A 22,860-nucleotide genomic window follows, 5' to 3' on the forward strand; every position below is an offset into this window, starting at 1 on the left:
AGGGTGATGCTCTACATACAGACAGAGCAGGGAGTGACGAGTCACTTAATGCAGGAAATAATAACTGCCAAATATTTGTTCAGTTGACCCATTTATAAAGTTGACCCTGCTTCCATCTTGGAGCAGATATTTAATGGAAAATAAATTCTCTCAACAGCTAAAACATACATACATACATATATAAACAAACACACCTGCCATTTCGCTATGGACAATGTCTACACCTTTGACGCAGCACAACCTCCTACACCATGCCCAAACCAGACCGCATGTGCCATTGTCCCCCCACAACAAACAAGATCACGACACGCAGTTTGAAATATCAAAACAAACTCTGAACCAATTATATTCATTTGGGGACAGGTCAAAAAGCATTAAACATTTATGACAATTTAGCTAGCTACCTTGCAGTTGCTGGCTAATTTGTCATGGGATATAAACATTGAGTTATTTGACCTGAAATGTACAAGTTCCTCTACTCTGACAATTAATCCACACATAAAACAGTCAATCGCATCATTTCTAGACATCTCTCCTCCTTCCAGGCTTCTTATTTTTCTTTGGACTTTATATGGTGATTGGCAACTAACTTTCATAATAAGGTGCATTACCACAACTGACCTCAGTTCATCTTTCAATCACCCACATGGATATATGTTCCTAAAAACCAATGAGAAGATGAGGGGCAGGACCTGCAGTGTGTTCTGCATCACAAATTGAATCATCTATTTTTGCGCCTGGCAACACAGACGCTCGTTGCCACGTGTGAGCAAAGTGGGTGCAACGATTGAATAACGTGTACATTTATTTTGAAGCACACGCAACACGACCGGTGTGTTCAGCATGTTAGTCCTCAACTCGAAATAAGAGCACATTAGTAAACAGCACAGAGCAGAGTGCCATCTGCTGAGAGAGCGCGACCCATCTAACTCACCAGAAGGTTGGCTCCAGTCTGGAACAGGTTGTAGGGGTAGAGGATCCTCTCATAGTGAGAGCGCAGATGAGAGCCTATGGCCTTGCCTGGAGCAAAGCCCATCTTTAGGGCTATCTTAGACCAGCGTCTCTCTCTGCAAACCGCATCAAATCCCCCATCATCATTCACCAACTGGGAAAGAAAGGATGCCAATCAATGACCTTTACTGTGAGAGTGTATACAAATGTGTAAACATAGCACAATAAGAAGCATATAGAGCTCCCATGAGTATATAAGTGTACAACACAAACGCCCCCTGGTTCATATCCAAGAAAAGCTGGCCAGTTTCCTGCATCCAGGGTGTGCCAGAAGTTGTAGCTACATACCTTGTTGAGTTGGTACAGGTCCAGATTCTTTCTTTCCACATGAGGGATTTTCAGGGTGCACCCTTGTAGCTCCCAGAACTTTGCGATTTGATCCAGGAAGTTGAGCTTGACTCTGGTTTGAGCCTACTCAACATCAACACAAGGTACATTTTACACATCAACATAAAAGAAAAAAACAAAAAGCCATTGTTTCTACAATAATTCATCCCATGCTGTGCTACTTAAGTGCAGATGACAGGACATTAAGGTTAGGCGATATAGCAGGGTATTTTTTTAAATACCCACGGTATGATTTTAAATACTGTTGATAAAAATGCTAGTTTACTAGATTTCGATATTTGTACTTTTAAATAAATACCCGTAGTCAAGTTGTGCACTAGGTTAAAGGATAAAGCAGATTGTGCTGTTCATTCCACATGCTACTTTTCATTATTACATTTACTGGTAGTTCCCCCAAAACAGCTGATTGAGCCCGCTTGGATTTTTCTATTTAACCTTTATTTATACAGGTTTCTCTCAGAGAGATAACATCTCTTGTCCAAGAGAGACCTGGTCCAATAGCAGCAGGGGGAACAACGTTTCAGACAAAACAACTTCAGACTAACACAGGATTAAACAAAACTATAAAACACACAGTACAACAATTACATATAGTTAAACAGTTAAACAGTTAAAAAACACAAAAGTCTTGACTAAAAAACAGCTGACCTAAAGACAATTACACTCCATGATAAATATGTTGATCAAGTGTTTCAACTCCACCAACGAAACTAGATCATCAAATTTAAGAATTCCAGGACCACGGAGCTGAGTAACTAAAACTAATTCTAATTGTTGGTACTGTTAGAAGCAAATGAGAATGGGACCGTAATTGATATTTATTTACCGACCTGATTAAAAAAGAGAAAATGGCATTTTACCCAATATGGCCTTGTAAAAATCAGTGTATAAGGGGTGAGGCGAGTCACTCCTGCAGTGCAACTTAAGTGAGGTGATGAAGATGCATGAAATTCACTACTAATGTTCACAAGCTTCTTGAATCTTGGTGAAAGCAGAGACAATCCCCTCCTGGATTAAGATCCCTGCTGACTAATATTTGTTTTGTGTATGCTTAAACTGAGTAGCCTTTTGAGATACTTCACTTTATGAGCCAGGTTGTCTGTCCTTGCAACTTATGTTTGCCTGTGAGCATTAGAATTCAGTATGGGAATTCCTTAGTAGGTTAGCATTTCTTGGGGCGGGGTTTACCAACAAACAAAACAATAGCGGCCCTTATGAGCATGCACCGGTAAGAGCATGCAGCACCGGTATAGCACAGGCACAGTATGAAGTTATGGCAATATGGATACCACCCAAACTTGTATCAAAAGGAGGGGTTAAAGAAGGTCTAGGTACCAGTGACCTTTGACTTGAGGTCATCAACTTTCTCTATAAGGCACACTTCAGGGGCCAGGGAGCACTCTGGCTTCAAAAGACACCCTGCTGCTGGGTGTTATAAGCCTGTTGAAGCCACTGTTCTACAGACAAATGTATCAATGTAGCCTTCTGAGTCACTTTAGCTTATTCTTTAGGCTTAATCTGACTAATGTGTTTATTTGTCCATTTTCTTTTATTTCTTTACCACTTAAGAGTAGGATAATAATGTGGATTGAGACGATGTACAAGAAAGGCCAAAACCCCCAAAATAACTTTCATTTTGAAAAAAGTAATCCACATATTCAAAATAAAAACTTGCTTACGTACATATTCAGTCTCTCATAATAATGGTAACTAGATATACTATTATTAAAAAGCAGTACTGTATGGATAAACCAGTTTAGTAAAATGAACATACCTCCAATTCATTAAGTCTCTGGATCCGGGGAGTGAAGTGCAGTCTGTCCACATCACACGCAAACGGTGGCTGCCATTCCTGCAGGAGTAAACAACACCATCTTGTCAAACTGACTGAGGAGTCACTCACATTTTTCATAGCTCATCCTCCATTTTGAAGAATCATTATCAGTTGAGCCACAGTCTATGCTGTATTTGAATACATGTTTATTTAAGTCATCTATACTGCACCGTTTAGAAACATTGTGACATGGCAGGCCATGTTCCATACATAAATGTAGGCTGTTCATCTTTAGTCTAAATCCATATTTGTTACACTCTTCCTAATAAACACTTGGCTAAATGCCAATCAAACCTGAGTAAAATAGAGCAAAAGTCTTAGAACGCCTACTGATTCAAGGATGTTCTTTTTTACTATTTTCTACATTGAAAAAAAAAATTTGTGAAGACAATCAAAACTATGAAAAAAACAGAATCATGTAGTAAACAAAAATAATTGTTAAACAAATCATTTTATATATTTGAGAATCTTCAAATAGACACCCTTTGCCTTGATGACAGCTTTGCACACTTCTGGCATTCTCTCAACCATCTTCATGAGGTAGTCACCTGGAATGCATTTAAATTAATAACAGGTGTGCCTTAAAAGTTAGTTTGTGGAATTTCTTTCCTTCTTAATGCTTTTGAGCCAATCAATTGGGAAATTAAGAACTTTGAAAGTTTCATCAAGTACAGTCGTGGCCAAAAGTTGAGAAACACACAAAAATTATTTTTCACAAAGTCTGCTGCCTCAGTTTGTATGATGGCAATTTCCATATACTCCAGAATGTTATGAAGAGTGATCAGATGAATTGAAATTAAATGCAAAGTCCCTCTTAGCCATGCAAATGACCTGAATCCCCCAAAAACATTTCCACTGCATTTCAGCCCTGCCACAAAAGGACCAGCTGACATGTCAGTGATTCCCTCGTTAACGCACGTGTGAATGTTGATGAGGCCAAGGCTAGAGATCACTCTGTTATGCGGATTGAGTTCGAATAACAGACTGGAAGCTTCAAAAGGAGGGTGGTGCTTGGAATCAGTTCTTCCTCTGTCAACCATGGTTACTTGCAAGGAAACACGTGTCGTCATCATTGCTTTGCACGAAAAAGGGCTTTAGAAAAGGATATTGCTGCCAGTAAGATTGCACCTAAATCAACCATTTATCGGATCATCAAGAACTTCAAGGAGAGCGGTTCAATTGTTGTGAAGGCGGCTTCAGGGCGCCCAAGAAAGTCCAGCAAGCGCCAGGACTGTCTCCTAAAGTTGATTCAGCTGCGGGATCGGGGCACCACCAGTACAGAGTTTGCTCAGGAATGGCAGCAGGCAGGTGTGAGTGCATCTGCACGCACAGTGAGGCAAAGACGGAGCATGACATGGTGTGAAGAAAGGCAGCAAAGAAGCCACTTCTCTCCAGGAAAAACATCAGGGACAGACTGATATTCTGCAAAAGGTACAGGGATTGGACTGCTGAGGACTGGGGAAAAGTCATTTTTCTCTGATGAATCCCCTTTCCGATTGTTTGGGGCATGCCTAAAATAGCTTTTCCCGGAGAAGACAAGGTGAGCGCTACCATCAGTCCTGTGTCATGCCAACAGTAAAGCATCCTAAAGCAGCAAACCCACAAATTCTGACAAACTCCAAGCATTGATTATGCAAGAATGGGCTGCCATCAATCAGGATGTGGCCCAGAAGTTAATTGACAGCATGCCAGAGCAGATTGCAGGGGTCTTGAAAAATAAGGGTCAAGACTGCAAATATTGACTCTTTGCATCAACTTCATGTTGTCAATAAAAGACTGACACTTATGAAATGCTTGTAATTATACTTCAGTATTTCATAGTAACATCTGACAAATTTCTAAAGACACAATGTCTGTGTCATTCTCAATGCTTTTGGCCATGGCTGTACAATCACAAAAACCATTAAGCGCTATGATGAAACTGGCTCTCACGAGGAACTCCACAGGAAAGGAAAACCCAGAGTTACCTCTGCTGCAGAGGATAAGTTCATTAGTTACCAGCCTCAAATTTCAGCCTAAATAAATGCTTCACAGTGCTCAAGTAACAGACACATCAACTGTTCAGAGGAGACTGCATGAATCAGGCCTTCAAGGTCGAATTGCTGCAAAGAAACCACTACTAAAGGACACCAATAGGAAGAAGAAACTTGCTTGGGCCAAGAAACGAGCAATGGACAATAGAACGGTGGAAATTTGTCCTTTCGTCTGTAGTCCAAATTGGAGATTTTTGGTTCCAAACGCTGTGCCTTTGTGAGACGCAGTGTGGATAAACGGATGATCGGCACGTGCATTTCCCACTGTAAAACATGGAGGTGGTGTTATGGTGTGGGGGTGCTTTGCTGGTGACACTGTAGGATTTATTTTGAATTCAAGGAACACTTAACCAGCATGGCTACCACAGCATTCTGCAGCCATACACCATCCCATCTCATTTGCGCTTAGTGGGACTATCAGTTTTCCAACAGGACAATGACCCAAAACACACCTCCAGGCTGTGTAAGGGTTATTTTACCAAGAAGAGTGATCGAGTGCTGCATCAGATGACCTTGCCGCCACAATTTTCCGACCTCAACCAAATTGAGATGATCTGGCATGAGTTGGGCCACAGAGTGAAGTGCTCTGCATGTGGGAACTCCTTCAAGACTGTTGGAAAAGCATTCCAGGTGAAGCTAGTTGAGAGAATGCCAAGAGTGTGCAAAGCTATTAAGGCAAAGGTTGGCTATTTGAAGAAACTCATATTTTGATTTGTTTTACACGTTTTTGGTTACTACATGATTCTGTGTGTTATTTCATAGTTTTGATGTCTTCACTCTTATTCTACAATGTAGAAAGAGAGAGACTGTTTGACTGGAATCATCAGGAGAAACTGTGGTGCAGATAGAACATTAAGGTCACTACAGCCTCCTTATCTTTGGAGACTACACTGTCTCTGTGACCTTGCATGGCATCGGAGTGCCAGCATTCCTGTTTGAATGTGCATAATAACTCAGGAACACAGAAAAGTATAATTTTAAATAGGCTACACAAGCACTAGCCTCTATCTCACAGCTATTTGGCAAATTCATCCCAAGTGACAAATAGGGCAAAACCCTTTTTGATCAAAAGTGGAAGACTCCATCCTAAAACCCAAATTCCTAAAGAAGAAGACCTAACTGACACTTCAGACTGAGAAGTGATCCAGCTGGGAATGTGGACGAGTCAGTCAAAGTGCAGTTATCAAAAAATGCTGGGGGGAAAAAAAATATGGATCCCTGTGGCCGGGGAATTGATAAGACCACCATAAATTTGGCCTCCATAGATTACCCTTTGACTCTGCACTCTTCGTCTGCAGTGCACGGCCCAGATGGGAGCATGGCTTATGAAAGAACAGCTCTGGCTGTATTTCCACCAGCCCCTTTGTGGAGTATTTGAGCAACGACAACACAGGCCCATTGCATAACCACTCCCATTCTGCACAAACAACTTCCATTCTCTGAACGGCTAGCCAAATTCAGCCATCATTAGACTACCTACAGTAGGCACAGCTCCAGAGTGATCTGGAGTGCATATTTTTATGTTAATCCAGTGTTGTATGAACACAACATTTCAGATTACACAATTGCTGTGCAAGATGTAAATGTCTCAATTCAGCTTGTTGTTTTGAAGCCTTTGGACTGATTTCATGGCAATGCTAATATGGCAAAAATGTGCTAACTAACCAACCAACAACTGTAACGATGTATTTGACAACAAGTGGCCATTGTGCAAATGCATTTCTGTTTTCAATATACATTGTTGACAACATGTAAGCTATATTTTGTATCCAATCTAAGCCAACCTCTTCTGTTATGCCCCATGGTTCCGCATACGTCATTTGTCGCTTAACAACCAACCCCTGTATATATAACTTTTTTGGGCGACCGACCAAATTCAAATAGAATAATGAGTTATATATCTGTCTCTCATTGAAAGCATATATAAAGCAGTAGATCTGTTCTATGTGCAGTATTTCTATGCTTCCGGGTCTTGAGTTTGAGTCTTTTACTTTCGGTTTTGTATAAGCTTCAAAACATCTGAAAATACAATATTTATGGTTATGGAAAATATATTTCAGTGGTTTAGATGGTACAATGATTCCTTACACTATGCTTGTTGTGTTTCAAACAAATTAGGCCAACTATTCGAATTTTAGCACCCAGGAAATGGCAGAGTGATTTCTACATAGTGTATCTTCAAAAAAGGTCCAATGCAAACTTTCTCAATATCAAATAATTTCTGGGTAACAATTAGGTAGCTTACCATGATTGTTTTTAATTAAAATGGTCAAAAAGAAACAAAAATAATGATAATGTGAAAATAATGATAATGCCCTTTAAGTGTAAGAGCTGTTTGAGAAGACCGCATGACATTTCAGCCTGTTTTGGTGGGATGGAGTTTTGACCTGACTGATGACATCACCAGGTGGTACATTAGTTGGTAGACCAATAAAGAGTTGCAAATCTCTGCCAATAACAGCTAAGACAGTCCAAGCAATATTCTTGATTGATATACAGTTCTTTACTAAGAAGCAATGTTCATGTTTGACCATTTTAATTGAACACACAGTAATTTGCTTAATTGTTACCCAGAAATGATTTGATATTGAAACAAAAATGGCTGTATTGGATTTAACTAATTTTCCACCAGGAAGGTCAAAACTTCATCCCACCAAATTGGCTGAAATTTTAGGCTGTATTTTCAAACAGCTCTTTCACAAATGGGCATTATCATTTTCACAACATTCCAATCTCAGTGTGGAATTGTATGTAAAAAAAAAAACACATGAAAATGCACTTTGACTGCGTCTTTAATACCTAGGCTACTTTGAGGCATTTGTTTTGATAACCAATGTTCAGAGGCCAGCCCTTCAAGTAAACCATTTGGTTACCATTGGAAAAGCGGTACACATTTTCACAGGTGAATTATACATTATCCTTAACAAAATTGTAATATTCTTTAATATAAATGTTACTACACTCCAATGAAAATCCACTTGGTACACAATCCAGTCGACACCCAACCACAAAGAAAGGACATTAACAAGCTAGAAGAGTCTTCTCAGCAGGCCTACAACATACAGGCCTCTAAAATCAGCCCCACTCAGTTATGATCAAATAATCTAGGTTGTGTAGGCAAGAGGCAACAACATTTCAGTCAGCACAATAAGCTGTCCCTAATACCCTTGAGATTTAAGGTCGCTCGGTGCTCACCATTACCTAATGTGGTCAAATAAGCAATGGGCTGAAAGCTTGAAATGTCACAAGTAGTTCAGACCAATACAGAACCAGGAACCTTCCTCCCCCATGTTCAAGAAACAAGTAAACCCACGTATGAAAATTACAGCACTGTAGTCAACAATGCAGTTTCCTCACCAACTAATCGGTTTTCCTTTCCAACGAATCACACTCCATAAAGAGATCGTCATTGTGCACGTAGCTGTCACACGGAAATCCAGCATCAAAACATTGTGTTGTCAATACAAGTGAATATAAAATGCAATATGGTCTGATATATTACACATATTTTACAATTTCACATTCTAATATTGAATTGATAACAAGCTGGAAGGCATTAAAGTGACTTGGTGAATTGTCTTATTTCCGTATCATTTTACAATGAACAACTCCCGGGAAGAAAAAAGGTAACCAACCTCGTCACCCATCAATTTAACCAAAAGCCTCTAAAGATGCATTGTACTTGGGTTGAACGTTCTATGGAACATAAGCGATACTTTATAACTTTGTCGCGAGTGTGTCTGCACAGAGATCACTGGGCGTGTACTTGCACACCTACACAGAGGCACACACAACCTACGCTCGCATAGAAGCTGGCAATTCAATTCAAGCCGCAATCCGCCATGTTGAAAATATGTCTAAAAAGATAACTAAACGACCACAAATGTCATCAACAACAGTTAGAAAATGTTTCCACTCGGAGTTTGAAATTTTACCCTAATTAAAGACACTCACCTTCGGCGGTCGGACCTTGCAGATGCCAGTTTTCTCTGCAATAGGTCGTATTTTGTTGATATACGCAAATGGGTCGGCAAATTCCTCCCAAGTGGGCTCAAAAACAGGACACTCCGGTGGAGCAATGAACTCGTTTGGCCGAGATTGGGTCATCGTCGCATCTTCGTTCTAAATAGTGGAGAGTTACGATTGAAAGTATTTTAATTAAAGTTCAATGAAAGCTGTCCCCTTTGAAGAACTGCTCCCTTTAACTCCGTCAATTAAGAACATCACCACACGCTCATTGAAGTCGCACTCGCATTATCTGGTCGGGGGACAGCACCTAGGCTGCTTCCGCTTCAGAAAGTAGATACCCTCACACACACACGACAATGGCATACTAGCTACAAAACATAACATATTTGTTTGAATAAATAACTACACATGGAAGGTAAATTCATGGCATGCCATTTTTTCCGGGATTGGGGCTTGTCTAAAAACATGCACTAGCAACGAAACTAAATTGATTACTGTAAATAACAAACAAACGGTCAGTAAACAAAACAAAAACCCATGAAATCAAAATATGGTGTACACAACCTACCGTTTGTAATTCACAATTGGTCGAAGATAAATATTGAAGTGAAAATAATTGTCCTCTGGTCCTGTACAGTTTAAAATAAAACGAATAAATGTACCAAACAATATATTGATTCTTATTTATTCATCCTACAGTACACAAAAGTATAGGCTACATTTGAGTTATGCATTCTAGTGGAAGTGAAACAGATGAGCGCATTCATACTAAAGCCTCGTGGTGACCGGGACTTGTTTTTTTTAAATGGACTCGATGGGCTCGATGATTGGGTGTAGTTCCTTGGATTCTGGTGTGAGGGAAGGTGCACAGAGTGGGGCCACCGACTTTACAAGTGATATGTAAAAATGACAAGCCATAGCCAATAGAGAATGTGTGTAAATTAGATAAAGTATTCCATCAGCTAAAAGGGGTCTTGAAAGTGACTTTCAATTTCCCATGCAGTCAAGTCAATGAGGGTGAACTCCATTCTAGAACTAGAATTTACAAACAGGTCAAAAATCACAGGGATACATTTTATTTTACAGAGTTAATAACTGTTTGAAAGAGAATCAAAATGATGAGTCCATGATGAGCATGGACTGTGGAGATCTAATGGGGTCCTCTGGAGTTAGATGGCAATAGCTGAGGGCCAACATAACGGTAGAGCAGCAGTCAAAGCCAATGTGGTATATCAACAGACAGAACACTGTCACTTGAAGTGTATCAGCAACAAATGCATACAGCACACTCAACAAATACAACCACTCCCATTATTCAGAATGTGAAGGGTGTGCTATGCTGATAAGCACACTAATCATTCAAACAGTAGAAGTACAAATGGGCCACATTTGTAGAATCAGAGATAGTCTGATAATATTTCAGAAGTAGAAAGTAATATCAAGTAGGCCTATACAAGTAATACAATTCCAAAGGCTGTAGGGTTAACCTCAGACCAAAGCATAACACATGAATATGGGTTAGTTACAGTATTAGATTGAATAACAGTTTTATAGACTGATAAGACATTTGTTCAGAGAACCACATCAATACCATTGTTGATCAGTAATAAACAAAGAAATTGAAGAACACTTGGCTTTGAAGAACTAAGAGTCATCGAGCACCAGCCAGAGGGGAAAGTGAAGGCCGGAAAGAATTAAAGGACAAGAGAGACCAATGCATGTTGCCCATGCGCAGTGGGTGACCGTCCTATCGCCTCTGACCACAGAACATTTGCCGCCATTTTCTGTTGACTTCTCTACATGTTGAATAGGCACTGTCCGTCGACACCCAACAAGTAATCTACTGCGCACGGCTGACGTTCGTGTTGGTCTGTCTTGTCCTTCAGTTCCAAATGTGTACACCCTCTTTAGTTTCCCCAGGTTCTTACAATGGGCCACACTAGGCATGATTGACTCTTTCCAATGCAACATAGAAGCTCTTTTTGTCATCCAGGCAGTGCCAGCCTATGGGTCCAATCTCACAATCTGCACAAATGAGGTACTTGATTCTCCCCACATCCTTTGTGAAGCCCACATTCTCAAAAGTGTACATGTCGTCGACTAACCAGTGGGTAGTCAGTGTGTCCCCATCCACGGATCCCTCTGATTGGGTGATAGTGGTCTTCTTGCGCATTGAGGGCAGGAACAGCTGGTGGATATTGGGGAGGAAATAGAAGGCCAGATTCATCATGACAATGCCCACAAATATGAATAGATATACAGAAGTGATTTTACACTCCCTGACATTGTTTAGTCACATCATGGCATAGCAAATTGCACATTGTATGCTAAATATAATTTTGAGCTGTAGTTTAGGTGGTGGTTAGACAGTGCACTGACTTGAAATAAAACTGATGAATGCCCATTCGGATAGAAAATAGGTCTATTGTGAATAATATAACTCGTAATTTAAAGGGTCATTTGTCTTTAGGGGTTACAACTGTCTAAAGTAAACCTTACCTCCTTCTCCGTAAACACCGCCATCCCTGGGCAGAGGACCTTCGATCCACAACGTTGGCACAAAACTGACTTGATATTCTTTCCAACCCCCGACACCAGCGTAGACCGGTCGACGCATCCTTCAGAGGGAGAGCACTGTTCTTGGTTGTCCATGTTGAACGCAATTTATGTGACTATACTACACTTATAAAGCGAATGCTAAGGTGGTTAGCTATAGTCAAACCACTGCTCTATATATTTATTTCAACTAATGTAACCAAGCTAGCTAAATTAATGTGAATTTTGAGGCGTCAACTCACCTCTGCTGTATAAGCTGATCAGAAAGAGTATACCTAAACTATTACCAAGCGGCTAGTGCAAGTAATGTAACTAGTAAAAGCACACGGCCATACCAACATTTTGTCAAAAAAAAAACGACCGAACAAGCGTTGCTGGAGTGTGCACCCGCTGAAACTTCCGTTCAGAGTCCACATCGCTCAATTATATCGTTCCTTCATCATATATGATGATTGATTGGTTTGATTTTAAAATAACTGCTGCTAGGTTGTTCTTTATCTACAATTAAACAAATAATGTAATTTCATCTATATTTTTGGGAAATAGTTAGTCTACTATATCGCATATGTTTAAAACCAAACAATTTTTACCTTTGGATAAGATCAAAATAGACATACACTTGTGATAAAATCGGATTAATCTGAGTGATAACCATATCCACCCAGTTTACCAATTCGTTAGAGTAAGGTCAACAATATAGAAGGTGCCATCATGTGACTGATACCGCACACATTATTCATAGTGAAAGGGCACCATAGAAGGGAAAGAAACAAGTCAGTTTCACAACTGAATGCATTCAACCGAAATATCTTCCGCATTTAACCTAACCTCTCTGAATCAGAGGTGCTGGTGCTGCCTTAATCGACATGGGGCAGTTGTTGTTGGGGGTTTACTGCCTTGCTCAAGGACAGAACAGCAGATTTTTCCACCAGTTACTTAACCGCTAATCTACCTGCATTGACATGCAATTGAACCAGATTTTTGAGTTATCATACATAGACTGTACCTCACTGCAAGTTCTAAGATACTGTATTTATAATCAGTGGAAGTCATTGCAAACAACCAGTCTCCCCATCTCTGGTACCTTCAGGTAGAATTTTAGAACTCCCAAGGTGTGTGGTCTTAAGAGACATAGTTTGCATTGGGTAAAGAGAATGTTCCAACTTTTTGTGACCATGCATGCAGCTAGCTACATAACTAGCCCAGATGAATAGCCCCCTGCATGAAAGTAACAATTACATTCCATAACATATAGAATGAGTGATTAACTGCTACGCAACACCCCAGATAAAATATGATTTGTAAAGCTGGGGCTATAGACAAAATGTGGTATAAATATGGTCAAATATGGAATTAACTACATTGAAGTAGCATTGGTAACTCTAAAACATACAGTGACTGAGCTAAAGTGTAGAGCTGCCTCTTTCAAGGAGCGGGACTCGAACCCAGAAGCTTATAAGAAATCCCGCTATGCCCTCCGACGAACCATCAAACAGGACAAGCGTCAATACAGGACTAAGATTAATCGTACTACACCGGCTCCGACGCTTGTTGGATGTGGCAGGGCTTGAAAACTTGAAAAGGGAACCACAGCCACGAGCTCCCCAGTGACACGAGCCTACCAGACGAGCTAAATTACATCTATGTTCGCTTCGAGGCAAGCAACACTGAAGCATGCATGAGAGCATCAGCTGTTCCGGACGACTGTGTGATCACCCTCTCCGTAGCCGATGTGAATAAGACCTTTAAACAGGTCAACATTCACAAGGCCGCAGGGCCAGACGGATTACCAGGACATGTACTGCGAGCATGACCAACTGGCAAGTGTCTTCACTGACATTTTCAACCTGTCCCTGACTGAGTCTGTAATACCAACCCGTTTCAAACAGACCACCATAGTCCCTGTGCCCAAGAACACTAAGGTAACCTGCCTAAATGACTACCGACCCGTAGCACTCACGTCTATAGCCATGAAGTGCTTTGAAAGGCTAGTCATGGCTCACATCAAAACCATTATCCCAGAAACCCTAGACCCACTCCAATTTGCATACAGCCCCTACAGATCCACAGATGATGCAGTCTCTATTGCACTCCACACTGCCCTTTCCCATCTGGACAAAAGGAACACCTTTGTGAGAATGCTATTCATTAAATACAGCTTAGCATTCAACACCATAGTACCCTCAAAGCTCATCACTAAGCTAAAGACCCTGGCACTAAACACCTCCCTCTGCAACTGGATCCTAGACTTCCTGATGGGCCGCCCCCAGGTGGTAAGGGTAGGTAACAACATCCGCCAAGCTGATCCTCAGCACGGGGGCCCCTCAAGGGTGCGTGCTCAGTCTCCTCCTGTACTCCCTGTTCACTCATGATTGCATGGCCAGGCATGACTCCAAAACCATCATTAAGTTGGCTGACGACAGACACAACAGTGGTAGGCCTGATCACCGACAACGATGAGACACCCTTATATGGAGGTCAGAGACCTGGCCGTGTGGTGCCAGGACAACATCACCCTCAACATGATCAAGACAAATGAGATGATTGTGGACTGCAGGAAAAGGAGTACCAAGCATTACATTTTCGACGGGGCTGTAGTGGAGCAGGTTGAGAGCTTCAAGTTCCTTGGTGTCCACATCACCAACGAACTATCATGGTCCAAACATACCAAGACAGTCATGAAGAGGGCATGACAAAGCCTATTCCCCCTCAGGAGACTGAAAAGATTTGGCATGGGTCCTCAGATCCTCAAAAAGTTCTACAGCTGCACCATAGAGAGCATACTGGTTGCATCACTGCCTGGTATGGCAACTGCTCGGCCTCTGACCGCAAGGCACTACAGAGGGTAGCGCATACGGCCCAGTACACCACTGAGGCCAAGCTTCCCGCCATCCAGGACCTCTATACCAGGCGGTGTCAGAGGAAGGCCCAAAAAATTGTTAACAACTCCAGCCACCTTTGTCAAACTGTTCTCTCCCCTACCGCACGGCAAGCGGTACCGGAGCACCAAGTCTAGGTCCAAGAGGCTTCTAAACAGCCTCTACCCCCAAGCCATAAGACTCCTGAACAGGTAATCAAATGGCTACAGACTATTTGCATTGCCCCCCCTTTAAATGCTGCTACTCTGTTATCTATGCTTAGTCACTTTAACTCTACCTGCATGTACATATTAAGTCAACTTACCTGTACACATTGACTCTGTACCGTTACCCCTGTATATAGCCTCGCTACTGTTATTTTTAATTATTTGTTATATCTATTTTTTTACTGAACACTTATTTTTCTTAAAACTGCATTGTTGGTTAAGGACTTGTAAGTAAGCATTTCACTGTAAGGTTGTATTTGGCTCGACAAACCATGTTCATGTGTGTGAAATGTAAAGTGTGATGAAGTGTTATATCACTATATGGGACAGAAAATGCATGACTTGGGTTAGTTTCCCCATTTTAACATTAATAAATATTTATTATGGGTTTACATTTCAGGGAAATGTATGATTCATCAACTTGTCTACACAGGACACAACACAAAGTCAAGAATACACAGATTGTTTAGTCTTTGTAATAAAGCCACAGAAAGTCAGCTTTAAAAAAAAAATAATCTTAAACAGCAGTTTGAGAAAACTATTGGAGGTCAAAAGTTTAATAGTGATTTCATTGGGTATAAGGACAAGAAAACAAAAAAGTTTGTTATCATTATATCTGGAGATCCTAATGAAGTTCACTTGACTGCAATATTGGCCCATCTATTTAAAAACTATTTCCATTGGCCTAAGGCACAGGAATACTAAAATATTATTCCTATTTCCTACTCACTACATGGTGGACCCCATGCAGTGACAAAGTTTAATGGTAATAACATATTGTTAAGGTGCAATAATTTGACCTTTAAGAGTTCTGAAATATAGCCTTAAAATTAAACAAATCTCAAGCTGAGAAGGGAAAGAGTTGACCTATTCCCAGATTTGCCCATTGTGCGTTTCCCGGTTAGCTTCATACCAGCTATCAATCATACAAGATCCTGTTCAATTGAAAAGGGACATGAGGGGTAAGGGTACCAAGCAGTGTCTTATAGGTAAGTCATTCAATTGTTTGACTTTAAGTTCCATAACCCCGATTGGAGTTGATTGTATGTCAACTAAATTGAAATCAACAAAATACTCTTAATCAATTGTTGGAATTGCCCACTGTTTTAAATTATGACTTTTACATTTTTAAAAATGAATTTAATTTAGATTAATTCCTTATAATGACAGAATAAAAATGGAACGAACTGACCCCAACCCGGACCCTTTCTATCACATAAGCCTCCTACAGCCTGATTTGGGAAGCTCTGGAGGGCAACACCTCTCAGAGGTTCCCATCCTTGAAGGAAACATGTAATCAATCTGGTCAAAATCCCCTGTTGTTCTTCATGAGCTAAAGTGGAGCCTAGAGCTCCCTTTTGATAAAAAAAAAAATAAAAAAAGTGCTGCTGCATCACCGGGATGCCCCTCTATATAGTTCACTGGCTAAAGCTACTTTATATGGGGAAAAAGTAGCACAAGCAGAAAAACACACCACAAGAAAACCAAAAATGACATGAGCAAATCGGGTGGGTGGGGGAGGGCGGAGAAAAGGAGCTACAGAGGACCATTGCGTGTTCCAGCAGCACTTTATAGGGACGGGGAACGACCAGGAAATGGCTGAGGGGGCCACAGATGGGCCTCTCAGAGAAGGGTGTCGTCAGTGCACCCTCCCTCCAGGCCGTAGCGGAACTCCTGCAGGTTGGAGACGCCGTAGAAGTGGATAAAGGCTGCCGCCACCACCAGGACGTGGAAGATCTGGTGGGAGTGGAACTGAGGAGAGAGGGAGGTCAGAGGCTGCTTACCATATGGCACCCTATTCTCTACTTAGTGCACTATTCTCATATGGCTCTGGTCAAAAGTAGTGCACTAAATAGGGAATGTATGTCCAAAGGTTCCTCTGGTTAGAGCATGGTGTTTGCAACACAAGTTCTAGTAGTTTGATTACTACATGGGCCACATATTCCTACAGTACAGTTCAGTACTATATAGGGAATAACCAGAGTCCTCTGTGGTGTACTATATAGGGAATAACCAGAGTCCTCTGTGGTGTACTATATAGGGAATAACCAGAGTCCTCTGTGGTGTACTATATAGGAAATAACCACAGTGCAGAACATGTGTGACAAACATCGCATTAAATGACGATAACATTATAATAATCATATAAATGAGGACATGGGGTTAGTTCAGGAGCTAGCTACAAGCCTGCGTCTACATCCCAAATGGCAGCCTATATCCTATATAGTGCACCACTTGACCAGAGCTCTATTTAGTATTTTCTTATGATCCCCAATTAGCCACACTCTTTCTTGGGTCCCCCTATGGGCCCTGGCCAAAAGTAGCGCAGTATAAATGGAATAGGGTTACATTTTTTACCTCTGTTACACACTTACCCAGATGTCACATTTGCCAGGGAAGTAGCGTTCTGGGATCCTGGCGGCGTACAGTCCGGCGCCAGTGATGTACATCGCGCCCATCAGGTAGAACCAGCCCATCTGTCCCACAGTGGTGGCCTTGACGAAGCCCTCCTCGATAGTGAAGTGCACTGTGGGGACGATGCCACTCAGTCCCAGGCCCATGAACACTCCTGTGAGAGACATGGATGGGAAAGGTTGGTTGGTGGAAGCAGGAGCAGCTGGATCAGTCATAGTATAGGATACAATAAGATGGTCAAACTTATACCAGCTATTCACACACATGTAGAAGAAAAATGCATTTCCTGATGATTTTCTCATGTTTTTAGCTGTTGTATTAACACATTTACATATATGTCATTGCTCTGTATCCATGTCACAGTACACTCTCTGACAGGCTGGTTAATATGTGGTGCAGCACCTGCTCGTGTGGGCCGATGTGCGGGCGTGGAGAAGCGTTCCCACTGGGCCACTATGATGGCGGCAATGCCCAGCACACAGACAATGGTGAGGTAGATGAGGCGTGGCTGTGGGGAACAGTAGAATGAGTAGTAGAGCCAGGGCACAAATGAACCCATGATCAGCAGGGCGATACCCGAGTAGTCAAGTCTGAGGGAAAACAAAAACACTGAGGTTAGAAGAGGAGCATCCATTTAAATGACACTTTAAAGTATAAAAACCTGAACTGAAACGTCACATTTATTTTCAGAAATACAGGAAAGCTAATCAAGATGAGCAAGAGGGAGGGGGGCATGCGGCCTTACTTGGAGAAGGTCCGGGACACTTTCTCAGAGTGGCAGTAGACGGTGTGAAAGAGCCAGGAGAAGCTGAGGCAGAGCACAGCACCCAGAAAAAACATCCCAAACACCACTTTCTCCTGCAGCGGGGCCATGAAGTACATATTGGGCCGCAGAATGGTGTACGTGCCCAGACCAATAAACAGGATCAGCCCTGGGGGTTGGAGAGGTGAGGCCATCATTTGTGAACTAGTAATCATACAGGGCATATCATGACAAATGAATATTAGCATATAGGAAGGGGTCTCTATGGGGCACACTGTATAAACACAATGGGGGACACAATCAGGAGCATTATAAATGGAAACGCGTTGTGTAAAAGAGGCACATTTCTTTGCTATGTAGTATAGACAAGTAACTGCACAATACATACAGTTGAAGTCAGAATTTTACATACACTTAGGTCGGAGTCATTAAAACTCATTTTTCAACCACTCCACAAATTTCTTGTTAACAAACTATAGTTTTGGCAAGTCGGTTAGGACATCTACACATTTTTACAACAATTGTTTACAGACAGATTATTTCACTTATAGTTCACTGTATTACAATTCCAGTGGGTCAGAAGTTCACATACACTAAGTTGACTGTACCTTTAAACAGCTTGGAAAATTCCAGAAATAGAAGCTTCTGATAGGCTAATTGACATCATTTGAGTCAATTGGAGGTGTACCTGTGAATGTATTTCAAGGCATACCTTCAAACTCAGTGCCTCTGCTTGACATCATGGGAAAATCAAAAGAAATCAGCCAAGACCTCAGAAAAAAATCTCTAGACCTCCGCAAGTCTGGTTCATCCTTGGGAGCAATTTCCAAATGCCTGAAGGTACCACGTTCATCTGTACAAACAATAGTACGCAAGTAAAAACACCATGGGAGCACACAGCCGTCATACCGCTCAGGAAGGAGACGCGTTCTGTCTCCTAGAGATTAACGTACTTTGGTGCAAAAAGTGCAAATAAATCCCAGAACAGCAGCAAAGGACCTTGTGAAGATGATGGAGGAAACAGGTACAAAAGTATCCATATCCACAGTAAAAACGAGTCCTATATTGACATAACCTGAAAGGCATCTCAGCAAGGAAGACACCACTGCTCCAAAACCGCCATAAAAAAGCCAGACAATGGTTTAAAACTGCACACGGGGACAAAAATTGTACTTTTTGGAGAAATGTTCTCTGGTCTGATGAAACAAAAATAGAACTGTTTGGTCATAATGACCATTGTTATGTTTGGATGAAAAGGGGGAGGCTTGCAAACTGAAGAACACCATCCCAACCGTGAAGCACGGGGTTGGCAGCATCATGTTGTGGGGGTGCTTTGCTGCAGGAGGGTCTGGTGCACTTCACAAAATAGATGGCATCATGAAGACAGGAAAATTATGTGGATATATTGAAGCAACATCTCAAGACAACAGTCAGAGAGTTAAAGCTCGGTCACAAATGGGTCTTCCAAATGGACAATGACCCCAAGCATACTTCCAAAGTTGTGGCAAAATGGCTTAAGGACAACAAAGTCAATGTATTGGAGTGGCCATCACAAAGCCCTGACCTCAATCCTATAGAAAATGTGTGGGCTGAACTGAAAAAGCATATGCGAGCAAAGAGGCCAATAAATCTGACTCAGTTACACCAGCTCTGTCTGGAGGAATGGGCCAAAATTCACTCAACTTATTGTGGGAAGTTTGTGGAAGGCTACCCGAAACGTTTGACCCAAGTTAAACAATTTAAAAGGCAATGCTACCAAATACTAATTGAGTGCATGTAAACTTCTGACCCACTGGGAATGTGATGAAAGAAATAAAAGCTGAAATAAATAATTATTTCTACTATTATTCTGACAATTCACATTCTTAAAATACAGTGGTGATCCTAACTGACCTAAAACAGGGACTTTTTACGAGGATTAAATGTCAGGAATTGTGAAAAACTGAGTTTAAATGTACTTGGCTAAGGTGTATGTAAACCTCCGACTTCAACTGTACATTGCTTAATGGCAGCATGCTGAACTTAGGACCCACTGAATGTGCCCTAGTTGTGGGGAACGTGGGCTTGTGCTTCACTGTAACTTTATAGGCAATGGTGTGAGGTTCAACATGTGAGGATTCAGTTTCCTCAGATATCTCACACACTCACTCACCCAGAAGGTGGGTCCAGATGTTGCCTGTTTCTGTGTGGATCCTGAAGATGCTTCCAAAGCATGCGCGGAAGGAGGGCATGGGGGGACGGTGTCCATGCAGGAGGTAGTCGTTGTCCTTCAGCCACTCCGGCAGGACATGAAATGGGATGACCCTCCAGCTACCCTTCCACACCTTAAAACACAAGGGTTTAAGGCTACCATGAATGTCCTGTTCATCTCCGCACTCTTATTCTCTTATTATCTCTGCGTATGAAGTTAGACAGAGCAGCCATGGGGGCTGTTCCAGAAAGCAGGATCAATGAGTTAGCCAGCTAACTGTCCCAGAAATTCTGAAATAACGTCATCTTTTCGAGAAATATAGACTTGAAATGGGCATGGTATAATTGACTCGACAACCAACAACTCATATTCAAGTTTAGCTTTCTAAATGAATCAGAAAATCAAGAGATACTTTAGCTGCTTATCAAACTTAGCTGGCTAACTTATTGATCCTGCTATCTGGAACAGCCCAATGATGCCTACTTTGTGCACAAACTCCTCCATCTTCTCCATTGCGTGGTGAGCCTGGAGGGGCAGCGTCAGGACCTCTTCCACCTCTTCATCATCCTCATCAGGCAGAACTGAGGCCTCCTGCAGAGAGAGAAGGTGATTTAGTTAGGCAAGTAGAGCATATGCCTTTTTGCAGTGCAGGATAAAAGTGAAAACATGGGAACGAATCCCAGTTGGTTTGGTCTACATTTCCCTGACCATTACTTAGGTGCGACCCCACCCAAGCTTAGCTCTATTGCCCAATGACCACTTAGATTGGTTTTGTCTTCAACTGGGGCATATTCACAGTTTGTTTGGATGTAGAATAGGCCAATGGGGAGATCTGCAACGTTCTGAACTTTCACCTCTCTGAATACACCCCATGGTTCACTAGACACCTGAATCTTCCAAATGTTGATTTGGAAGATTCTGCGCCCACTTTAGAAAATACCTAATACCTGTGGTAATCGAGGAGTTGAGTCAGGTGGCATTCCAAATGGCACCCTATATAGTGCACTACTTTTGACTAGGGCGCTGATCAAAATTTGAGCACTGTGTAGGGAATAGGGTGCCATATGGGACGTAACCTGTCTCCCCCACTCTCACTTCTGACATCATGCCTTTCCCCGCTGTCTGCCGTCCTGTCTCCTCCAGCAGGGGTCCCAGCTCCATCAGCTCCACATCCGGGACCCGGCAGTCCTCTGAGATCCGACAGTCTGCATCACTCGCAGACCCGTTTCGGCCTGACATAGGGAGACTGCCTGATGACCTGTCCTCTGCCCGTGTGTACTACTAAAGCCTGGCACTCAAGTCCGCAGTTGGCCCAGCGCTGAAGAGTCAAGAAATCATGACAAATAAATACATTAGTTAATGTAGTTTTTCACTGAAATAACTTTATTCCAAATTGTAACTAACTTCACCTGTGACAATTGGACCTGATGTGGACTTTGGTAGGTCTATATTTCCCACCGACAGATGGTCCTTGCACTCAGCACTGAAGTAAAAATTGCAGCTTCCAGTATTACTTTGACATAACGTTACATTTTTACACCATCAACAAAGTCTTATAATACCATGTCGCGAAAATATTCACTCGTTAAATTAGTATTTGACAACAGTTATGACGAATAAGCTACTCAGCTAACATGGCAGGAAGACCAAAATTGCTCTTGCGAGACGGCCGAAAAATGTAGTTAGCTAACGGTAACGTTAGCTGGCAGCTAACAAACAAAACTGGGAAAGACTTGTCAGCTGGTTGGCTACCTTAGAACAAAGCAATCATACAATAGCATCCGAATAAACATGGAACTGGAATAGCAAGACAACGACTTCAATAATATGATTTGGCTGACATGATTCCTGACGTACACCAGCAAATTATAGCTAGCTAGAGCCCCAAGGTAACGTACGCTAACCGCAGATGCTAGCATTACTAATGCCATTAGCTAGCATGATAGGCTAGCTAGTTAGCTTTCGCATACACGAAGAAAACTGGTCACGTCTGGCTGTATCGAACAAATACCAAACACACTGACACAGTTGCAAATACAATGCTACAATATTGTTCATTGTTGTAGCTTGTTAACTTTTGCATTTTCATTCAGCGGACGTAGCTACCTGATACTCCAGACGTCAAAGGAAATGTGATCTCTTCCCGATTCTCACAAAAACAAGCCGAACCCCCGAACGAACAGTCAACGCAGCACGGTTAACGAAAATGACAAGTCAATGCCAAGCAAAGAGTTTCAACTGGTTCTCATAAACAACGTAACAGCGTCTCCATCTAGTGGTTAAAAATACAAATGTAAAATGTTTTAGACGTAACACCAAAATACTGTCTGTATATGTAGCCATTATATCAAATCAACATAGATTTAAGTGGTACAGTTTTATTCCCAGGTCATGCACGTGCTTCTCCTATAAATTGTTGAGTGGAATCACATTACCTCCATAATGGTGCCTGCATGAACCCCCAAACTTAACAGTAGTGGATGTACAGTATGTGAAAAGTTGTCTTCAGCACTGAGCTGTCTAAACCACATTTTAGCAGCGCAAGAAAGGCTCAATTAAAAAAAGATACCCTCATCCAGCTCTTTACTTGTGGATAGAGATACTCCTACCTGTAAACCAACTACCATCAGCAACTCCAATCCTCAATAATCCCTG

The 22,860-nt window shown here is 41.7% G+C and overlaps 3 protein-coding genes across 6 annotated transcripts in view; all 3 read right to left on the bottom strand.

Moving 5' to 3' along the window:
- LOC139413620 (lysine-specific demethylase 5B-like) overlaps positions 1-9,927 on the bottom strand; it is a 26,075-nt gene extending 16,148 nt beyond the window's left edge. Inside the window, exons 1-5 of one of the 3 annotated variants that reach the window (XM_071161229.1) lie at positions 9,764-9,927; positions 9,181-9,348; positions 3,134-3,211; positions 1,300-1,422; positions 935-1,105 (exon numbers count right to left, since the gene is read on the bottom strand). In XM_071161229.1, coding sequence (XP_071017330.1) covers positions 935-1,105; positions 1,300-1,422; positions 3,134-3,211; positions 9,181-9,333 — 525 coding nt within the window. In that variant the 5' untranslated portion in view covers positions 9,334-9,348; positions 9,764-9,927. Of the gene's footprint in view, positions 1-934; positions 1,106-1,299; positions 1,423-3,133; positions 3,212-8,421; positions 8,489-9,180; positions 9,505-9,763 lie in introns of those variants that run through there. The other 2 variants (XM_071161228.1, XM_071161230.1) reach the window with 2 other exon arrangements.
- On the bottom strand, positions 9,867-12,075 carry LOC139413621 (guanine nucleotide exchange factor MSS4-like). Its single transcript, XM_071161231.1, has 2 exons — positions 11,695-12,075; positions 9,867-11,383 (listed from the first exon to the last, which is right to left on the bottom strand). Exons 1-2 carry the CDS (start codon positions 11,845-11,847, stop codon positions 11,135-11,137), a joined length of 402 nt encoding a protein of 133 aa, XP_071017332.1. The 5' UTR covers positions 11,848-12,075; the 3' UTR covers positions 9,867-11,134.
- Positions 12,076-15,195: 3,120 nt separating this feature from the next.
- On the bottom strand, positions 15,196-22,431 carry LOC139413622 (adiponectin receptor protein 1-like). Of its 2 annotated transcripts, XM_071161232.1 has the most exons (9): positions 22,312-22,431; positions 21,615-21,688; positions 21,301-21,523; positions 20,689-20,796; positions 20,167-20,338; positions 17,997-18,183; positions 17,654-17,841; positions 17,212-17,405; positions 15,196-16,588 (listed from the first exon to the last, which is right to left on the bottom strand). In XM_071161232.1, the coding sequence occupies exons 3-9, from the start codon at positions 21,442-21,444 to the stop codon at positions 16,460-16,462; spliced, it is 1,122 nt and encodes a 373-aa protein (XP_071017333.1). In that variant the 5' UTR covers positions 21,445-21,523; positions 21,615-21,688; positions 22,312-22,431; the 3' UTR covers positions 15,196-16,459. The 2 variants fall into 2 exon arrangements, with proteins under 2 accessions (XP_071017333.1, XP_071017334.1); XM_071161233.1 differs by lacking the exon at positions 21,615-21,688 and having other exon boundaries at positions 22,312-22,412.
- Between the last annotated feature and the right edge of the window lie 429 nt (positions 22,432-22,860).

The sequence above is a fragment of the Oncorhynchus clarkii genome, chromosome 7 (assembly GCF_045791955.1).
Source record: "Oncorhynchus clarkii lewisi isolate Uvic-CL-2024 chromosome 7, UVic_Ocla_1.0, whole genome shotgun sequence".
Taxonomy (NCBI): domain Eukaryota; kingdom Metazoa; phylum Chordata; class Actinopteri; order Salmoniformes; family Salmonidae; genus Oncorhynchus; species Oncorhynchus clarkii.

Excerpts from the sequence above, each read along its gene's own strand:
- LOC139413622 (XM_071161232.1), bottom strand. The coding sequence starts at position 21,444 with ATGTCAGGCCGAAACGGGTCTGCGAGTGATGCAGACTGTCGGATCTCA. Across the intron at positions 20,797-21,300 it reads GGAAAGGCATGATGTCAGAA|GAGGCCTCAGTTCTGCCTGA; the intron begins GTGAGAGTGGGG and ends CTCTCTCTGCAG. Across the intron at positions 18,184-20,166 it reads CATCTGGACCCACCTTCTGG|GGCTGATCCTGTTTATTGGT; the intron begins GTGAGTGAGTGT and ends TCCAACCCCCAG.
- LOC139413621 (XM_071161231.1), bottom strand. The coding sequence starts at position 11,847 with ATGGACAACCAAGAACAGTGCTCTCCCTCTGAAGGATGCGTCGACCGG. Across the intron at positions 11,384-11,694 it reads CGGTGTTTACGGAGAAGGAG|CTGTTCCTGCCCTCAATGCG; the intron begins GTAAGGTTTACT and ends AATATCCACCAG.